This window comes from Hyperoodon ampullatus, assembly GCF_949752795.1.
Source record: "Hyperoodon ampullatus genome assembly, chromosome: 18".
NCBI classification, from domain to species: domain Eukaryota; kingdom Metazoa; phylum Chordata; class Mammalia; order Artiodactyla; family Ziphiidae; genus Hyperoodon; species Hyperoodon ampullatus.
This window is the reverse complement of record NC_136931.1, coordinates 46,787,582-46,807,790: the sequence shown is the minus strand read 5'-3', so window position 1 is coordinate 46,807,790 and position 20,209 is coordinate 46,787,582. Positions and strand designations below refer to the sequence as shown.

The following is a 20,209-nucleotide window of genomic DNA, read 5'->3' as shown; positions in this document are numbered from 1 at the left end:
TGTTTTTTTCTGTTTTCTTGATTATAACCATCCTAGTTGGTGTGAAGTGGCATCTCATCAGGGTTTTGATTTGCATTTCCCTAATGACTAATGATATTGAGCATCTTTTCATCTACTTCTTGGCCATTTGTGTATCTTCTTTGGAGAAATGTCTATTCAAATGTTTGCCCATTTTTGAATTGCATTGTTTTGTTCTCTGCTGTTGAATTGTAGTTCTTTTCATATTCTGAATATTAATCCCTCGTCAGATATATAATTTGCAAATATGTTTTCCTGTCCTGTCGATTGTCTTTTCACTTTCTGGATAGTGTCCTTTGATTCACAAAAGTTCTTAATTTGATGAAGCTCAGTTTATCTATTTTTTCTTTTGTTGCCTGTGCTTTTGGTGTCATATCTATGAAAATGTCGCCATATCCAGGGTCATAAAGATTTTTTCCAGTGTTTTCTTCTAAGAGTTTAATAGTTTTAGCTCTTAAGTTAGGTCTTTGATCAATTTTGAGTTATTTTTTTGTATATGGTATAAGGTAAGGGTCCAACTTAATTCTTTTGTATGTGGTTATCCAGATTTTCCTTCACCATTTGTTGAAAAGACTGCCCTTTACCCACTAATTGATCTTGACACCCTTGTCAAAAATCAATTGACTGTATATGTAAGGGTTTATTTCTGGGTTTTCTATTCTATTACATTGGTGTATATGTCTACCGTTATGCCAGTACCATACTGTTTTAATTACTGTAGCTTTGTAGTAAATTTGAAGTTGGGAAGTGTGAGTCCTTCAACTTTATTCTTCTTTTTCAAGATTGTTTTGGCTGTGCAGGGCCCAGTGCAATTCTATATGAAAGATTTGCTTCCACTTCTTTGAAAAAGGCTGTTGGAAGTTTGGTAGGCACTGTGTTGAATCTGCAGATTGCTTGGGGTAGGGGCATGACCAAGAGAGCCCCCAGCCATTAGAAGCCAGGTAGAGGAAGGCAGGCTATCTTAGCAAAGACCTAGATGAACCTCTGACCTCACCCACTCAGCACTCTCCCCCTTGTCCTTTCCTCCTTAGTCACTCTGGCCTCCACACTCTTTACATATACTAATCAGGCAGCCATGTCAGAGTCCAGCCCTCTCCTGGAAATATCCTTCCTTCAAATACCCACATGGCTCTTTATCTCACCTCACTTAGGTGTTTGTGAAAGTTCCCCTCCTCAGAGAGTGCTCAGACAGGCCTGCTCATCCCCTCTAAAATAGCCCATCCCCACACACCAACATTTTACTTTCCATCCTCATTTCCCTGCTCTATTTTTCTCTTTAACAATTACTACAGTTGATCCTCATTATTCAGGGATTCCACACTTGTGAATTCACCTACTCACTAAAATTTATTTGTAACCCCCAAGCCAATACCCTCAGTGCTCTCATAGTCATTCGCAGACATGCACAGAGTGATGAGAAAATTGAGTCACCTAACAATGAGCATTCCCAGCTGAGGCCAAACAAGGTGACCCTCTGCCTTCTTGTTTTAGCTCCCATACTGTGTTAGCAAGTATCGTTTTCATGGTCTATTTAGTGCCATGGTTTTTGCATTTTTGTGCTATTGGTGATTTTGCTGTTTAAAATGGCACCCAAGCATGGTGCTAAAATGTTCCTAAGTGCCTTATGAAGTAAATGCATGTGTTAGATTAGCTTTGTTCAGGCATGAGCTACAGGGCTGTTGGCTACAACTTCAATGTTAATGAATCAGCAGTATATATTGTGTCTTTAAACAAAAACATACATAAAACAAGGTTATGTGTTGATCAGCTGACAAAAATACTGTGACCAAAGGCTTATAGGACCCTAACTTTGTATTTCTCCTAGGACCACTGTTTCATTATCTTGTAATTCAGCGACTTTATAGAACATACTTCCATGAATAATGAGAATCTACTGTATCTGACATTATGTTTATTATCTGTCTCTTCCACTAGAAGGTAAGCTCAAGGGCAGAGGCTTTGTCTAAACTGTTCACTGCTTTGATTAGAATACCAACCAGCACATAGTAGGCATTCAGTAAACATTTGTGAAATGAGTGAACAGTGGCAGGTCAAGCCTGCACAATAATTATTTTTTAATATTTATTTATTTATTTGGTTGCACCGGGTCTTAGTTGCAGCAGGGGGGCTCCTTAGTTGTGGTTCGCCAGCTCCTTAGTTGCGGCCTGTGGGCTCCTTAGTTGCAGCATGCGGGCTCCTTAATCATGGCATGTGAACTCTTAGTTGTGGCATGCATGTGGGATCTAGTTCCCTGACCAGGGATCGAACCTGGGACCCCTGCATTGGGAGCATGGAGTCTTATCCACTGTGCCACCAGGGAAGTCCCATAATTATTTTTAATTTGAGAACTGAGAAGAAGTTTAGGAAAGGGTTTGGGAAGTGGGCAACTGAGAAGAATATTTGTTTGTTTAAAATGAATCGAGTCATGCAGATATCTGTGGGAGGACCAGCATGTGCAAAGGTCCTGAGGCAGGAGCTCTTTACTTGCCTGATATGTTCAGGGGACTGCAGGGAGGCCAGCATGGCTGGAGCAGTTGGGTGGGGAAGGGTAGGATGTCAGAAGGGAACCAGAGAGGATTTATTCACCTCTCCATCCCTAGTACTAAGAAGTGTGCTCAGAACATAGTAGGTGTTCAGAAAAAATGTGTTGAATGTTCACATGTGACACTTTAACACCAAAGAAGGGGGATGGTAGAGAAAACCCTGAATAGACAAATAAAGTGTCCTGCTGACCAAGCAGAGTGGAAGGCTTATCACAGAAATGGAATAAGATTGTTAACTTGTCACAGAACAAATGTGGGAATTGTGACCTCACATCCCATGGGGGTGGACTACAGTTCATCCTGCTGCCCAGGGCTGAGACTTGAGTTCCATGGATGACCTCACAAAGTCCAGGGTGGTGCCCAGCCCACTGCCACAGTCCCAGTCCACCATGCTGACCACCCTGTGGCTGCTGCTCAGCTTTGCTGTCCCGGTGCTGAGGTCACACTTTTCCATCAGCTGTCCTAATCGGCATTGCCAACTGGCCCTACTCTCAAACAATGATATCTTCCTGCACTGCAATGCCTCTAGGGCACAGTGGCAATTCTTCTTCCTACCAGTCAAGACCACCTGAACCAACAACCCCTTCACTAACTCCAACATGGAAACAATGCCCGATGGCAGCCTTCTCATTAGAAATCCATTGCCCTTGCAGACAGGCTTCTACAACTGCCAGGACAAGGATGGCAAGAAAGTGGTACAGTACGAAATTGACTTCCAGGATATTGAAACCATACATATCACACACAAAGACCTGGGCCAAGAGCCCCTGCAGAATGAGACCCTGATTCTGGGTGGCAAGGAGCTCATCTTCACCCACTGGGAGCCCTGGCAGGACTGTAACCACTGTGGGGATCCAGGTGAGCGCAAACGCCTGGGGTACTGCTACATCGAGGAGCCCCTGAAAACGCCCATGCCCTGCTGGCTCTATCTGGGAGATGTGAATCTGTGGTCCAGCCGCATGTGGCCTGAGATGCAGGTGGAAGCCTGCCACGTCCAGTGCACGTCATCAAATGTGGAATACGTCACTTTTGACAACTTCAAGCTCAATGAGAAATCGGGATCTGCATGGCTCACCTGCCCCTTAGGATCCATCTACAGGTGATGGAAGCGAGTTCCGGCCCTGCCCTTGGCCCCTTGCCAGGCTCTCCCCATCTGGGAGCCTTTGTGGGTTAATCTGTGCAGAGAGGGAGGGGTTCTACGTGGGTCAGCCCCGCAGGCTCTCTCCACTGGCTTCTTTAGATATTCCTTTGGCAAGAATCTCCTGGTGCCCACTAAGTCACACACAGGTAGAACAGGGACAGCTAACACAGAGGGAGCGCTCAGCTGACTCCGTGTCCAGCCCTGTGCTGGGTGGCGCTATGGACACGGCAGTCGTCAGGCAGCTGCAGGCCTGGCCCTTAGGAAGCTCCCAGCCCAGCGGGGAGACGGCCCAGGGTGGTCAGGGCTGGGATGGGAGAAGCCCAGGCAAATGATGGGGCTGTGCTGGGGGTAGCCTGGGAAGCTGTGAGACTCTGAGGCCTCAGACTCATCTGGGAAGGTCAGCAAGCCCGGGAGGAGAGGACGGTGCCCCAGGGATGCCATCAAGACGGGTGCCCCGGCGCTCCCATTCATGTTCTTGTCTTCCTGCCTGGAGCCCCTGGGAAATCTCCCCGTCCTCTCATTTTCCCCAGCCCACCTGCCCCTACCCCAGTAATACGAACTACAACCACTCACAGTGCTGCGCTTTCCCCATGGGCTGGTTCCTGGGCAAACTCTCTTAATAAACTCCAAGGAGGCCCATTTATAGATGGGGAAACTGCAGCTCAGAAGGGTGCAGTCCTTGCCTGGGGGAATCCGTGGTGGGAGGTGGCAGCGCAGACCCCACAGCTCACATACTTGGCCATGGGGACCCTCTTGCCCTCCTTCCCCGCTTGCCAGTGGCAGCCTCTTCCTTGCAAGCGGGGAGCCGGAGCAACCTCTTGGGGCCTCTGCAGCCACAGGCTCTGTGGAATCTGGCCTCACCGCCTCCGTCTGGTTTTCTTTCCCTCGCTCATCCCAGCTGTCACTTCTATTCTTCTCTTTTTCTCTCTATATCTTTTTGTCTCCCTTTCTCCTTTCTTCCTCCTCCTCAAAGTATAAAAGTAACACCTGCTTCCTTAAAAAAGCCCACAATTCAGAAATGCAGGAATGTGCATGTGACCCCTCCTCCCAACTAGACCGGGACACCTACTCTGTGTCTTTGCCAGATAAGGAGCACCCAAGTGCCCATCACAAGGAACTTAAGAAGAGAGGTCAGTGAGGCTTCAAGAATTGCCAGGTCTCTAGGGAGCTGAGGGGAGTAGAATTTCATGTGAGATTTCTGTCTCGGGCTCTGGATTCAGCCAGGCCTGGGTTCCAGTCCTAGCCCTGGCACTTTCCTGCTGTGTGACTTTGAGCCGGTGGCTTCTCTCTGGGCCTCAGCTTCCCCATCTGTAGAATAAGGGTTGTATTAGTTTCCTACGGCCGCCATAACAAAGTACCACAAACCAGGTGGCTTAAACCAACAGAAATTTCTTCTCTTACAGTTCTGCAGCCTAGAAGTCTGATCAAAGTGTCCGCAGGGCCCTGTACCCTCTGAGATGCTGGGTAGAATCCTTCCTTGTCTCTTCCTAGTTTCTGGTGGTGGCCGGCAATTCTTGGCCTACCTTGACTTGTAACTGCATCGCTCCAGCCTCTGCCTCTGTCACCACCTGGCATTCTCCCCGTGTGTCTGTATCTCTGTGTCTCTTCTCCTTTTCTTATATGGATACAGATCATATTGGATTTAGGGCCCACCTGACTCCAATGTGGCCTCATCTGAACTAATGACATCTGCAACAACCCTATTTCCAAATAAGGTCACCTTCTGAGGTTCTGGTTAGGACATGAATTTGGGAAGTACAGAGGTCTTGCTGGCCCTGGCCTCTTGGGGTCATTGTGATCTCTAAGGGGGCAAATTCCTGTAAAGACACTTACGACAGTGTCTGACACGGGGTTCCACACTCTAATAGGTGTTACTATTGCTTTTATGATCACTGGCCTTGTCAGTGTTGTCTGTGGACAGTCCCCTCTGTTTCCCAGCCACAATGGGTGTGTTATATGCCTGATTCACGTATTCACTTATCACAGTTTTCCCTGAGCATTTACAAGCCAAGCACTGTTCTAGGTACCGGAGATGCAGTGAAGAACAAAACTGAAAAAGATACCTGCTCGCAGAAACTAACACACCATTGTAAAACAATTATACTCTAATAAAGATGTAAAAAAAAGATACCTGCTCTCATAAACCAATTACATGAATGAAACACAGTTTATATTAGATTAGATTAGATTAGATTTTTGGTAGAAAAAAATACTTTATTGTAATAATCATTTATCACCATCATATAAGTATCTGTACTAAAAATATGTTAAGTATAAACTTCTTTATAATTGCCACAAGAAAATTATAAACCAACTTCACTTATGAACATTGTTGGAAAAACTCAATAAAATTTAGCAAATGAAATACAACTCAAAAGAACAGCTGCTGGTGGTCTGGAGGGGTTGACAGCATCCTCAACTGACAAGCAGCAAGGAAACGGAGACCTGCATCCTACAACCCTACAACCGCAAGGAACTGAATTCTGCCAGCAACATGAACAAAGTTGGAAGGAAACACACAGTATTTTAGATGGTGATGAAGGAGGGGGAATGGGAGTGAGGGAGGTGAAAGTTTTAAATAAGGAGGTCAGGGAAAGTGTCTCTGAGAAGGTGCCATCAGCCAAGACTGAGAGAAGGTGAGAGAGCCCTGTGCGCTGAGGGAGAGCGTTTCGGGCCGAGGGAACAGCCAGGGCAAAGGCCCTGAGGCAGGACTGTGTCCAGCATGTCAGAGGAACCTCTAGGAGGTGTGGCTGGAGCAGAGTGAATGAGGGAGAGCAGAGGAAATGGGGCCAGGCAGGTAAAGGGGGGCCACACATCAATTAGGGAGCGTCCTTGCTAATTCCTCCAAATAACCCTCTGAGGCTGTGGCAGTCATGACACCCCCTGGTTTCTTTGAGCCTTCAAATGGAGGCTCAAAGAGCTATAGAGGCATTTGGCCAAGTGGCCAGGGCAGTAAGGGGCAGGGCTCTGAGAACTCCCAGCCTTCCAGCCCCCATCCTCCCCTTACTCACTGCTGGGTCTCTCTCCTTGGAGGGGGTGCTCTGTTTGCTGTTCCCAGGAAGAAGGGAGAAGGGTGCTGCCGTCTCCACCTCTTTTCAGACATCGGTCCCCCCTTCCTCTCTGGGACGCTGCAGCTGACCTTGTCCTCCTTTGCAGGCCCACCATCTGGGAAGCCGACAACATCCCCCTGACCTGGAAGGACCAGCTCTCGGGCCAGGCTGTCAGCACTGTCCTGGACACGTCCAACGGCGGCAATCGGCTGCAGGTCTTCCAGCCAGCCACGTATAAGTGCTTCGTGCAGCAGGAGCTCTCGGCTCAATTCAACCCCAAGTCCGATCTGGATATACTGGCGTCTCTGAGCACAGAAGACTTTGGACAACAGCCGGAGGTAGAGGAGGCCCAGAAAGGAAAGGCTGACTCTGTCCTCAAGGGGCTGAGGCTGATGCTGCTAGTGGGCACAGTCCTGGGCCTGCTTGGGGTGCTGCTCAAACTCTTCCACCCTTCCCAGGGCAGGAAGAGAAACCAGGTGTTGCTGGTGAAATAAAGCGAGCCCTCGGGGCCCAGGAGACCTGGCCCCCTGCGCCTTCATCGCCTCACCTGTCCTCCCGTAGCTCCCGCCCTGGGCCCACCCACACCTCCCACTCTGAATGTGTGTGGACCAAAACAGACTCGGGGCCACAGCCAAGGGTGACTGACCTCTCCCTGGTCCGGGTCCTGCTCTGTTAACTCATTCGCAATCCCCATGCCACAGATAAGGAAACTGAGGCTAGACTACCTGTCTAGTCATTGGAAGGGAGGCAGGGCGCCAGTTCAAACCCAGGTTGCCTGGCTCAAGCCTCGTGCTCCTCACCAGGAGGAAGGGAGGGGTGCAATGAGGCCATTTTGGGGGACGAGTCTCTGGGTGTGTACATTGTAGCCACTTCACTCACTGCTCTCCCAAGGACGAGGGCGGGGACAGGGGATGGGAGCGGGTCACCCTCAGACCCCCCAGATCTGCACCGGGCTGCTGCCTTTCCTTGCCCGTCCCTTGCTCCCACCTTGCCTCAGTGGTGCCTAGGGCCTCCAGGCCTCGCCATAGCTCCCCAAGTTAGAGGTGCCACCAGAGTGGTGGCCCGGGCAGCAGACACGCATCACCCTTCCTGGTTCTTGCAGTGGAGAGAGCTCCCTCAGACACCCCAGAAAGGGGAGACAGGCCCCTCCACTGGGACAAGGCACCAGGCCTGGCCCAGCTGACCTGTGGGTATCACCAGTCCCAGCTGTTCCCCAAAATGTTATACACTATTTAGCAGGGTGCAAGTGTCAGACGTAAAATATTAATGCCTTGTAAAATTCATGGCCCTGCTATTCCATTGTGAAGCAACAAGGCAGATCGGAAACTTCCAGAACTTCTGCCCCCGAGGAGCGGGAAGCACTCACCCCTCACATCCCAGACACCATTGCCAAAACACCTAAGGCTTCATGTGCCCAGAGATGCAAAGATTCCTGCAGAAAGAGGAAATGTCCATGGAGAACTAAAGGGGGTCCATTGGGAAGCAGAAGCAGAGAATAACGACAAAAATAGCAAACATTTGGGGATCTCCTAGCATGGTCAGAACGCACACCCTTTGCAAACGTTATGTCCTCACAGCCACCCATGAGGCTGGGGTTACTATGAACTTCTTTTTGTATCTGAGAACACTAAGGCAGAGAGGGCTCAAGCAAACTGCCTGAGGTCACATAGTGAAGTTGGGGAGGGGCCAGCAATGGAAGAGTGAAAGAAGACCTCTGGGCGGCCCCCAGGAAACCCCCAGGGCCCTGTATCCACAGCAGCCCATTGTGTAGGAGCTGGAAGTGGAACAGCCAGAGCCATTGGTCCCATGGGTCCAATGCCCAGGCCTGTCTGCACAGCACTGAAGGCCACCCAACCCACACCAAGGCTGTCAGTGCCCTACTGTGGAGGGCAGACCCTAAGGTGACCCCAGTGATTCCCAACTCCTGGTGTCCGTGCCTTTCTGTGACTACCCACGCCTTCAGTGTAGATGGCACCTGTGACTTGCTTCTAACCAGTGGAATATTATGAAGGTGTTGGGTGTTGCTCCTTTGATTAGGTTACATCACCTAAGACTCTGTCTCAGCCAGCTAGAGCAGGAGAGGCTTGCTGGCTTGATGAAGTAGGCAGCTGTGTTGAGGAAACCCACTTGGCAGGGAGCTGTGGGCAGCCTCTGGGAGATGCAAGTGTTCACCCTTTGAGGGTGACCACCTCTATCACACAGTCACAAGGGACTGAAGTCTGCCAACAGCTCGAATGAGTTTGGAAGCAGATTCTTCTCCAGTTGAGCCTCCAGATGAGAACACGTCCTGACCAACACCTTGACTGTAGCCTTGTAAACCCTGGGTAGAGGACTCAGCCAAGCCACATCTGGACTCCTGACCCACAGAAACTAGGGGATCATAAATGTGTGCTGTTTAAGCTACTAAATGTATGGCAATTTTTTATGCAGCGATAGGCAACTGATAACACCCAGTCATATCCCCCAGCCCACCATGAAGTCCCCTGAAGCTTCAGCTGTCACATGGATGGCTCCTGAAGGCACCAGTGACTTCCTAACTCCCCTCAGAAGCCTGCTGAGCCAGGTGTGGGGCAGGCTGAGAGCCAGGCCGTCAGTGCTCCCAGGAGAAATCCATATTCATGAAGGGTGGGAGTGGGAGGGTGGACATCCAGCTTCCCCAGCCCTTGATGGTACAACTCAGAGGCACATTCCACACCTTCTCCAGGAGGGTCCCCAGTGATGCTAGTGTGCACAGCTACAACCAGCTCATTAGGGCACCTTTTATCAGCTTACCCGCTGCCCCACCTCACTGTCTCTTACCTCTGCTTCCCAAGAAAATATTCTTCAAATATTGTTTCAGCCCCACATTCCCTCCCCTCTCCTGGGACTCCAGAGACATGAATTTAGAGCTGCTGTTGTCTCTGAGGTCCCTGAGACTTGGTTAATTTTCCTCCAATCTTTTCTGCTGTTCAGGTTGGAGAATATTTACGGATCTGTCTTCAAGTTCACAGACTTCTTCCTCTGTCATAGCCATTCTGCTGTTCAGTCCGTCCAGTGAGCCTTTTACTTAGGTTATTGTATATTTTAGTCCTAACATTTCCATCTGGTTGTTCTTTATAGGATCTTCTATCTCCTCATTGATATGTTCTATTTTCATATTTGCTTTTAGGGAATCCTTAACTGAGACACCAACGTTGCTAACTCAGTGGCCCCCATGAGCCAAGAAGGAAACATAAGTCAGGGAAAAGGCCTTAGGAGGCTGCTGCAATGTAGGGGTTCTTACCCCAGGTTGACGGGCCTGGTACTTCTGAAAGTTCCATGTGATTCTAGAGATTGAGATGTTTGAGTGAAACTATCCAATTTATGAATGTTGGCTCAAAAATGTTTTCAAACACAGTGCCAGCCAAATGAGACATATCTTCAGGCTGAATTCAGCCCATGGCTGTTAGTTTGTGAGGTCTTGCTTCAACCTTGATTGGGGTCAAGTGTATATTTCCATTTTTGATTATTCATTCAACAAATATTTGCTAGCTGGAGTAGCCAAGGACAGCTTCTCTGAAGAGATGACATTTCAGATGAGCCCGAATAACAAAAAACTGGGCAAGTAGGGATCTGGAGGAAGGGTGTATTAGTGTCCTATAGCTGCTGTAATGAATTACCACAGACTTAATGGCTTAAAACAACACACATTTATAATCTTATAGTTCTGAAGGTCAGAAGTCCAAAATGGGTCTTATTTGGCTAAAATTAAGGTGTCAGCAACTGGATTCCTCCAGAGGCTTGAAGCGGAGAATCCTTTTGCTTAAAGCCGACAACACTGTATTTTCAAATGTCTCTCTCTCTCTCTCTCTGACTCTCCAGCTTCTCTCTTGGAAGGACCCTTGTGATTATATTGGGCCCATCCAATAATCCAAAATAATCTCTCCATCTCAAGATCCTTAGCTTAGTCACACCAGCAAAGTCCCTTCCACCATGTCAGGCAACATATTCACAGGTTCTGGGGATTAGGAGTGACCCTCTTTGAGGGGCCACTATTTAGCCTACCATAAGCAATTCCAGGCAGAGGTAGCATTTATAAGGGCTCTGGGTGGGTGTCTGCAGTGGATGGAGGACTACCAAGGAGGTAGCCAGGGGCCAGATCATGTAGGGCCCTGTGGGCCAAGGTGAGGGCTTTGGACTTTATTTGAAGTGAGATGGGAGCCATGGGAGGCTTTTGAGCAGTGGAGGGACATGATCTGATATTCATTGAAAAAGGTAATTCTGACAAGGTAGAGCTCCTTGCAGGTAGAGGTGGGGGCAGCCCACAGGTTGGAGCAGGGAGTAGCAGCCACTCTCCATGTAGCCAACTGGACAATGAGAAGCTTTCATCACCTAGCAGGAGAAATGCCACCTCTTCCCCACACCTCCAAGTGCAGTGTAAGACACAACATGCCCCATATTCCATCTTTAGCCATCTTCTTCTACCTTTTCCTTTCCATATTATAATTTTGAAAAGACCATTTTTAGAGCAGTTTTAGGTTCGCAGCAAAACTGAGGGGAAAGTACAGAGATTTCCCATATACCCCTGCCCCCCACATGCATGGCCTCCCCCATTATCAGCATCTCCCACCAGAGGGGTCCATCTGTTACAAATGATGAACCTACGCTGACACATCATAATCACCCATAGTTTACATAATGGTTCAATGTTCTGGATTTTGGCCATTTTGATAGGCATGTAGTGATAGCTCTATTTTTCACGGGAGGAAACCAAGGGCCAGAGAGGTGAATTCACTTGCCCACGGATACAAAGTTCGTGTATCAGTTACAGCTGCAAAACAAAACATACCCCAAATCAGAGATTGAAAATAGTAAGCATTCATTATTGCTTACAAGTCTACAAACCAACTGGGTAGCACTTCTGGTCTCAGATGGGATCGATCGTTCGTGCTTCTCTGATCATCAGTGGGCTGGGGTTGGCTCTGCTGATCTTGGCTGAGCTTTCTCACATGTTTGGGGGGTGGCTGTCTGTAGGTTGGACCAGGTGCCATTAGCTGGGGAAACTGGGCTGTCCTGCACGTGATCTCTCATTCTTCAGCAGGCCAACCCAGGCTTGTCTACAAGGTGGTGGCAGGGGTCCAAGAAAGTGAATAGAAGCCACAAGGCCTCTTGAAGTCCAGGCTCAGAACTAGCACATGACCAGAGACTGGGACAGGGTGGACTTGGCTTGCCATGTGACCTGAAGGTCAGGTTTGGGGGAGGCCCCTGGGCAAGATATCAGTTATCTACTGCTACGTAAGAAACCACCCAAAACTCATTAGCTTAATACAACAATTATTTATTTCTCTCTTCAGTCTGTAGGTTGGTAGTATAGGCTGGGCTCAGCTGGGTAGTTCTTAGGGTCTTGGCTGGACTCATTCATGCATCTGTGGTCAGCTCTGGGTGGGTAGATGGCTCTGCTTCAGGGGGATAAATGGCATTTTGTTGGGGAACCTCCAGTCTCTTATCTTCCAGCAGGTTAGCCCGGACATGTTCACAAGGTCATGGCAAGAGTCCAAGAGAGCAAGCGGGAGCTGGAAGGCTTTTTGAAGCCTAAGCATTACTTTCACCATGTTCTATTGGCCAAAACAAGTTACAAGGTCAGCCCAGATTCAAGGGGTGGGGGAATAGACTACATCTCCTGATGGGAAGAGTGACAAAGTCACACTGTAAGTATGTATATATAAAGGAGTGAAGTATTACGACCATTATGTAATCACTTTACCAAGGGCAGTAAGTAACACAGCTGGGATTCTAACCCAGGATGACTGCTTCCACACAGCCTTCTCTTCTCAAGGTGTATCACTTCTGTCCTTTCTTTAGCTTCTCCACCTCCTCTAATATCTTCCCTATCTGTTATTTGAGCCTTTCAATAGCTTTCTGTATTAGAACACATTTAAGTGCAAGTAACAGAAATCCAAGCAAAGTGGTTTAAGCTAAGAAGGAATTTATTGGTTCATGGAATAAGAAGTCCAGCAGGTAGGTCCTGCTTCAGGCACAGTTAGATCCAGGTGCTCCAAAGACATACTCCAATATTGTCTTCCTTCATCTCTCTACTCCACCTTTTTCTGTGCTGCCTCAATCCTCAAGCAATGCTTCCCAAGAATAGATGAGGGCCACTCCAGAATCACATCACAGCAGCTTAGCAACCTCAATGGAAAGAGAGCAGACCTCCTGTAACAATAGCAACAATGGAGCACTTGCTGTGTGCCAGGTGCTGTTCTAAGTACTTAGCAAGTATTAACTTATCACTCCTCACAACACCCTATTAGGCATAATCATCAGCCCCATTTTACGGATGAAGGAACTGAGGCCCAGAGAGGTTAAGATCCATGTCTAAGGGTACATAGGTAATAAGTGGTGGGGCTGGGAGCTGAACCCAACCAGGTTGGCTCCAGAGTTTTTGCTCTTAACTACTTACCTAGTCTGGTGGGAAAGTAGTAATAACAGCAAACGCTATTCACAACAGATACTCTGACACTGCCTGACACTGTCTGGAACATCAGAATATAATAATAATAATAATAATAATAATAATAATAATAATATCCATGTAATCCTTCCAGCAACCGTATGGGGTAGGCACTGTTATTATTTCCATTTTACAGATGGGGAAATTGAGGCAATAAGAAGATAGAGAACCCTAAGGTCACAGGTGGGGCAACTGAAACTTGAATCCAGAGAGTAGGGTCCAGAATCTGTATCTGCTGCCTTTAGGGTCCCACTCCTGAGCCAGGGGTGAGGTCAGCCTCTGAGAACTTGATGCAGTGAGATGGAGGGAGGCCCCAGGACAGCCCAGCGCTCACCAGCTGGGTCTGCCCCTCCCTCCTCTCCCCTCCGCCCGCCGCCTGGCACAGCCTTCCCAGAACCCACGTGTGAACAGACTGACCTAATGCAGGCTGGGCCAGAGGGCTGAGTCCAGACAAACAGGCAGTGGCCAAGAGAGGCCATGTGAGGCAGTCCCGAGGCGGGCGTGGGGTGGGAAGGACAACACCTGGTGTCACGGGGCAGTTGGGGGTTGGAGCCCATGACTTTGACACCCGTTAGACCTCTGCAAAACAACCCTTGCCCACCGACTGCCCTGACAGGGAGGCTGGCCAAGATGCCAAGTCCTATTTAATGCATTTATGAGAAACTATTTATAGCCTTTTGATTTGCCTGCCGCCTGAGAACTGGGTAAGTGTAGTAACATCCCAGGAGCAGAATCCAGGTGAGGACACCCGTCCCTTAGCAACGACAGCGAGTGCACTTCGCCATGCGGCCTCTCATATTCTTGTGACCACTTGTGGTCCTGGGGAAGCCAAGCCTCTCTCGTCCCTCATAGATGGGACATGACAGGGCTGGGAATGGAATCCAGAAGGACTCAACCCACCCAGAAAACCTCCTTGGCTGCCTGGTCGGGACCCTGCCAACAAGTCCTCTGAGGACAAAACTCTTCCCTCAGGTGTCCCTGGGAATCTTTGGAACACTGTAGCACCTCACACTTTCTTCTTTCCTCACCCACCCCTTCCTCCCCACACTCTCCCTTCCTCTTCGAGATTAACATGTTTTCCTCTTTCTTCTTTATGTCCTTTTATCAAGGCAATCATCATAACACAGTAGGTAGCATTAGAGAGAGAGATCAGGTGTGCCCTCTGCCCTCCACAGACAGAAACTCACCAGCCTCAGCCGACTCTCTAATAAATGCTATTCATAGCCCCATGTCACAGATCAGGCGAGTAATCCACACACATCAGCTAGAATGCCAAGTGGCTCCCCCAGGCTGCGTCTCCTGGTGCACTTAGGATTTGCCACCCTCCTGCCACTGATGCTCTCAGCACTTGCCCCAGCCGATGATCCCGTCACTGTGACTGATATTCAAGAGAGGGCACCAGAAATAAATCAAGAAAGTGTCCAGCTTTGAAGGAAGCTGACGTTTGGTTTATTCTTACTCTGCAGTGATCATTTGTGGCCCCCAGTGTGATGGCTCTTCAGGGGGGTGCGGGGAAGTGCTGCTCTGTGCCTCAGTTTCCCTCCCCATCCTTATTGTTGGAAGGATCAAATGCATTGATATGTGTATAGTGCTTAGAACAGTGCCTGGGCCAACACACACTTCGTCAGTGTTTGCTGTGGTAGCTGACGCCATTGTTATTCAACCCTGGCTTTGGAGAGCTTGAGCAGGACACCGGACGAAGCCCTGTGGGTTTACCCACGTGGACTACTCCTGGCCACATGCTTCCAGGCTGGGCCTTCCCTGCTGTCAGGCTGTCCAGCCTCCAATGGGGACCTCCAAAGCCCCATCATCAGCTCTCGTTTTGTCACCCTCTCTTCCCAGATACCATCAGCGGCGTGTGGACGCTCACACGAATGAGCGGTGCAGACACTTGGGATCGCATGAGCGGAGGCTGCCAGATTCTGCGATTCATAGCTTCCGGGCCTCATTTCCCGCGGCGGCTGCGGCAGTGCCCTGTCCCCTCACCCCACCCAGCCCCCACCCCGGAACTTCCCCCTCCACGGCTTCCTCCCTCCAGGGGCCAGCGGTAGTCACGGTTTCTGCTGTTCCTCCTCTGTCACAGTTTCCACATCTCTTAACAAGATGTTTATGCCTCTGGCTTTTGATTCATCAGTGTTACCCACAAAGTCATTCTCTGTCGACTTCCTGCCCTGGAAGATGAGGATGTAATGATACCACTCAACCTCCCGGGGCTTCAGTTTCCACATCCGTAGATGAGAATAATAACTGTACCTACCTCATAAGTTATTATTACCCATATTATTACCTCGTAAGTTTGCTTGAGGAGCAAATGAAGTCATTCATGTGACATCCTTAGAACAGGGCCTTGGCTGTTGTTGGTGTTATAATCATCTTCATCATTTTTGGTTTCTCTATTAGTTATCTTTCTAACTCTCAGTAACAAAGATCTCCATTTCTTCTTACCTTTTCTCTCCCTTGACCTGGAATGTGGGCATGGCAGTCATTAGCCATTGAGGACAGCATCCGTGGGTGACACTGCAGCAGGAGAAAAGGGCCAACTGGGCTGTCACCAAGAAAGATCCAGAATTCTGCCTGATTTGAGCCACCATTACTTTAGGTATCTGCCACAGCAGTGGAACTAATTGCCTAGGCTTTAACTTTTCCCCCAACATTTAATTATGAAAACTTTCAAAAAAGTTTTGAAAAGTTAAATGCATTTTACCATAACACGCATATACGCCTCATCTAGATTCTACAGTTGTTAACATTTTTCTGTATTTGCCTTATCGTATACCTGTCTTTCCCTCTATTTATTCATCAATCCATATGGTTTCTTTGATGGACTTTTAAATAACTTATAATGAAGTATTTGAAAGCAGACACCAGTACTCTTTTTTTTTTTGGCCCACCATGCATGTGGGATGTTAGTTCCCCCACCAGAGATGGAACATGTGCCCCCTGCAGTGGAACACTGAACCACCAGGCAAGTCCCCGGAAATCAGTACTCTTAACCCTTAAACACTTTAGCATTCATGTCACTAACTAGAGTTCAGTGTTTACAGTTCAAAAATGAGGTAAAATTTGCATACAGTGAAATGCACACATTTTAAACGTTTGCAGAGTTTTGACTAGTTCATATACTGTGCAGTACAAACCCCTATTAAGATAAAAAACACGTCCATCATCCCATAAAGTTCCCTTTTACCCCTACTCCAGCCCCCAAAGCAATCATGGTTCTAATATTTTTATACATTTACCATTACATTATCAAGGTTGATACATGTATGTTCTGGGAGTGATCTTAATTAAATTTTGTGGGTTAGTAGCTAGAGCTGAAAAAAATTCACTGTTCCCTTCTACAGAATATGGGACCATAGTCAACACCATGATGCCAGCAGTGCCTGGGACTGGAGAGGATGAGGGTCTCCCAGTGTTGACAGCCAGGACCATTCTGCTGAAGGTGGTGGTCTGAGCACTGAATGAGCTATACTGTTTAAGTTCCTGTGCCATCTCGTGTGCATCACTTATCCTGGATGTACTGCATAAGATGTTATTGGCTGAAGTAAGGGAAGAACAAATTCCAAACATCTTAAAAATAAAAGCCTTTATTATTTGACAAAACAACTAGTTCCACCAAGGTAGGGAGGCTCTACAGAGGTCAGTGCCTCAGTTGAATGGTATCCTCACGGACTAAGATTCCCTGGCATGTTGGCAATGTCATGCCTCAAGGTGGCAACATGGCTGCCACTATTCCAGCCTTCATTTCCTATAGATACAAAACATTACAACTTTACAAACATTATAACCTCCTTTTGCTAAAATCCTACTCCACCCACTTTCCCCCCATATTTTAAGTATTTAGCCTCTCTGATTTTGTTCTTGGTACTAACCACTGGAATTCTTGACCTTGGCTTTGAGGCTGTTGGCTCTTCTAAGTGCCAGTGGAAAAAAAATACAGAAAGATAAGCGGGAAAAGTATCTTTCTTTGCAGCTGCAGAAAATCAGACACTCCTCAGCATCATTAAACCCCTCATACAAATATCCTTTGTAGGCCATAGGGGCTTCAGAGGTGATTAGAACATCCCATGAAAGAAAATTTTAACTTTCCAAAATCTGTAAGTCTGATTTCTTGTCCTACTTAATAATTTATTGTCCTGGGAATAATACTTAAATTGGCATGTAGATTCTGAAAAAGAAATATTTATGAGCTTTTTCTTTGTTAAACCAGAAGAATGTTATTACCACCCCCTCTTTTCTCACATGGAGGGAGGGGAAAACAAAACATAGACTCTCTTATGACTTTGCTTTAGACTAAGAGTCTAAAAGAATCAAATTCCAAGGCAGTTAATGCCTCCTCACATTGCCCCACTTTCTGTGCAAGGCAGAAGAGGGAAGTTTCTTTCCCATGCACTACTTCTTAAAGAAAAAAGTTTACTCCAGAAACCTCCCCCTCTCAGGCAACGTCTGCACACCCCACTTCCCCTCAGTTGGGAGCTAACCACTCCCCAACTGACTTCCCCTCACATTATCTTGGCCAGTAGTGTGTCACAGCCCCTTTCAGAACTAATCAGAAAGGCTGGAGAGCTGGGACCGGCTTAGACCACTTTTTCTGAACACATGGACAGGGCTAATAAACAAGCTAATAAAATCAGGGCTCTCCCTACAAAGAAGAAGGAAGGGACTGCCCTGGTGGCACAGTGGTTAAGAATCCGCCTGCCAATGCAGGGGACATGGGGTCGAGCACTGGTCCGGGAAGATCCCACATGCAACGGAGCAACTAAGCCCGTGCGCCACAACTACTGAGCCTGTGCTCTACAGCCCGCGAGCCACAACTACTGAAGCCCGCGTGCCTAGAGCCCATGCTCCGCAACAAGAGAAGCCACTGCAATGAGAAGCCCGCGCAACGGAGAGTAGCCCCCGCTTGCTGCAACTACAGAAAGCCCGTGCGCAGCAACAAAGACTCAATGCAGCCAAAAATAAATAATTTTCTTAAAAAAGAAGGAAGGACAATGCATTTGCTTATTAATAATGAAGATTCCTAGTTCTTGCTGCTGGTTTCATGCTTGCTTCTAGAGTCACCCCACCTCTGGCCTGCCACTTTGATTCTTCTTTTCTCTCTCAGGTTGAACGAACCTCAAACGCTCAAGCCTCATAAAATAGGAGCTTCTAAAGAGGGAGTGGCGAGTGGTAGCGTCCGCTCCGGGAGCCTGAAGGAGACTTGGAGGCACCTGGGCTGCGCTGCTTGGGTCGCAGCGAGCCGCCGCTGCCGCCACTGCCCGCACTCCATGAGGAAGATGCTTGCCGCCGTCTCCCGCGTGTTGTCGGGCGTCGCCCAGAAGCCGGCAAGCAGAGTGCTGGTGGCATCCCGTAATTTTGCAAATGATGCTACATTTGAAATTAAGAAATGTGATCTTCACCGGCTGGAAGAGGGCCCTCCTGTCACTACGGTGCTCACCAGGGAGGATGGGCTCAAATACTACAGAATGATGCAGACTGTTCGTCGAATGGAGTTAAAAGCAGATCAGCTATATAAACAGAAAATTATTCGTGGTTTCTGTCACTTGTGTGATGGTCAGGAAGCTTGTTGTGTGGGCCTGGAGGCCGGCATAAACCCCACAGACCATCTGATCACAGCGTATCGGGCTCATGGCTTTACGTTTACTCGTGGGCTTTCTGTCCGAGCAATTCTCGCAGAGCTTACAGGACGAAGAGGAGGTTGTGCTAAAGGAAAAGGAGGATCAATGCATATGTACGCCAAGAACTTCTACGGGGGCAATGGCATCGTGGGAGCTCAGGTGCCCCTGGGAGCTGGGATTGCTCTGGCCTGTAAGTATAACGGAAAAGATGAAATCTGTTTGACTTTGTATGGTGATGGCACTGCTAATCAGGGTCAGATATTCGAAGCTTACAATATGGCGGCTTTGTGGAAATTGCCTTGTATTTTCATCTGTGAGAATAACCGCTATGGGATGGGAACATCTGTGGAGAGAGCAGCAGCCAGCACTGATTACTACAAGAGAGGCAACTTCATTCCTGGGCTGAGGGTAGATGGAATGGATATCCTGTGTGTCCGGGAGGCCACAAGATTTGCAGCTGCCTATTGTAGATCTGGAAAGGGGCCCATACTGATGGAGCTGCAGACTTACCGTTACCATGGACACAGCATGAGTGATCCTGGAGTCAGTTACCATACACGAGAAGAAATTCAGGAAGTTAGAAGTAAGAGTGACCCTATCATGCTTCTCAAGGATAGGATGGTGAACAGCAATCTTGCCAGTGTTGAAGAACTAAAGGAAATTGATGTTGAAGTGAGGAAAGAAATTGAGGATGCTGCCCAGTTTGCTACAGCTGATCCTGAACCACCTTTGGAAGAACTCGGCTATCACATCTACTGCAGCGATCTGCCTTTTGAAGTCCGGGGTGCAAACCAGTGGATCAAGTTTAAGTCCATCAGCTAATGCGAGATGGTTACACCTTCAGTGGGCTATTCGGCAGCAACTGTAAGGAATGCTTTGGGTTCTCAACTGTGTTAAGGAGGAAGAAAACCCATAGAAAGAAAGTGTAGATTTAGATAGATAGATAGTGTAATTGCATGTGGTTTGTACAGTGTTGCATTAAAAGATATAATGTCTTTTAATGTTATAGCTTAAGGATAGTATGGATCTTATAAAGGTTATTTAGTTATGTAGGTTGAAAATAGGTAATAAGAGTTTGCTTAACCCTACTTCAAATTACTTCTTTAAAATAGTTCTATTTGGTTTAGTTGTATACTAGTTTAACAAATACTTTCTTAGTTACTAAAAGGAAAACAATTCCTTATATGCCTGTCCAACTCTGCCACCTTTTTGTGGGGCGAGATCATGGTCCTGTCCCTCCCAGTGCCCAGCAGCTTACCTGGTGTACCCTAGCGTGCACACACGCCCCCATTCGTGTGCATGTTGGTGCTGAAGCCTGTTCACACTGAACCATCATTCCTCTCCTTAATAAAACACAATATTTATTATAA

General features: G+C 47.8%; 2 protein-coding genes across 2 annotated transcripts; both read left to right on the top strand.

Annotated features, from left to right (window-relative positions):
* Positions 1–2,917: 2,917 nt before the first annotated feature.
* Positions 2,918–7,246, top strand: FAM187B (family with sequence similarity 187 member B; the record flags this gene model as incomplete). The annotated part of the gene is given in 3 exon segments (XM_079723125.1): positions 2,918–3,130; positions 3,134–3,660; positions 6,859–7,246. Coding segments are annotated over 3 exon segments (1,095 nt in total). The 5' UTR covers positions 2,918–2,950.
* Positions 7,247–18,488: 11,242 nt separating this feature from the next.
* LOC307066052 (pyruvate dehydrogenase E1 component subunit alpha, somatic form, mitochondrial-like) lies at positions 18,489–19,661 on the top strand (the record flags this gene model as incomplete). The annotated part of the gene is made up of 2 exons (XM_079723109.1): positions 18,489–18,998; positions 19,092–19,661. The coding sequence occupies 2 exons, from the start codon at positions 18,489–18,491 to the stop codon at positions 19,659–19,661; spliced, it is 1,080 nt and encodes a 359-aa protein (XP_079579235.1).
* Positions 19,662–20,209: the final 548 nt, after the last annotated feature.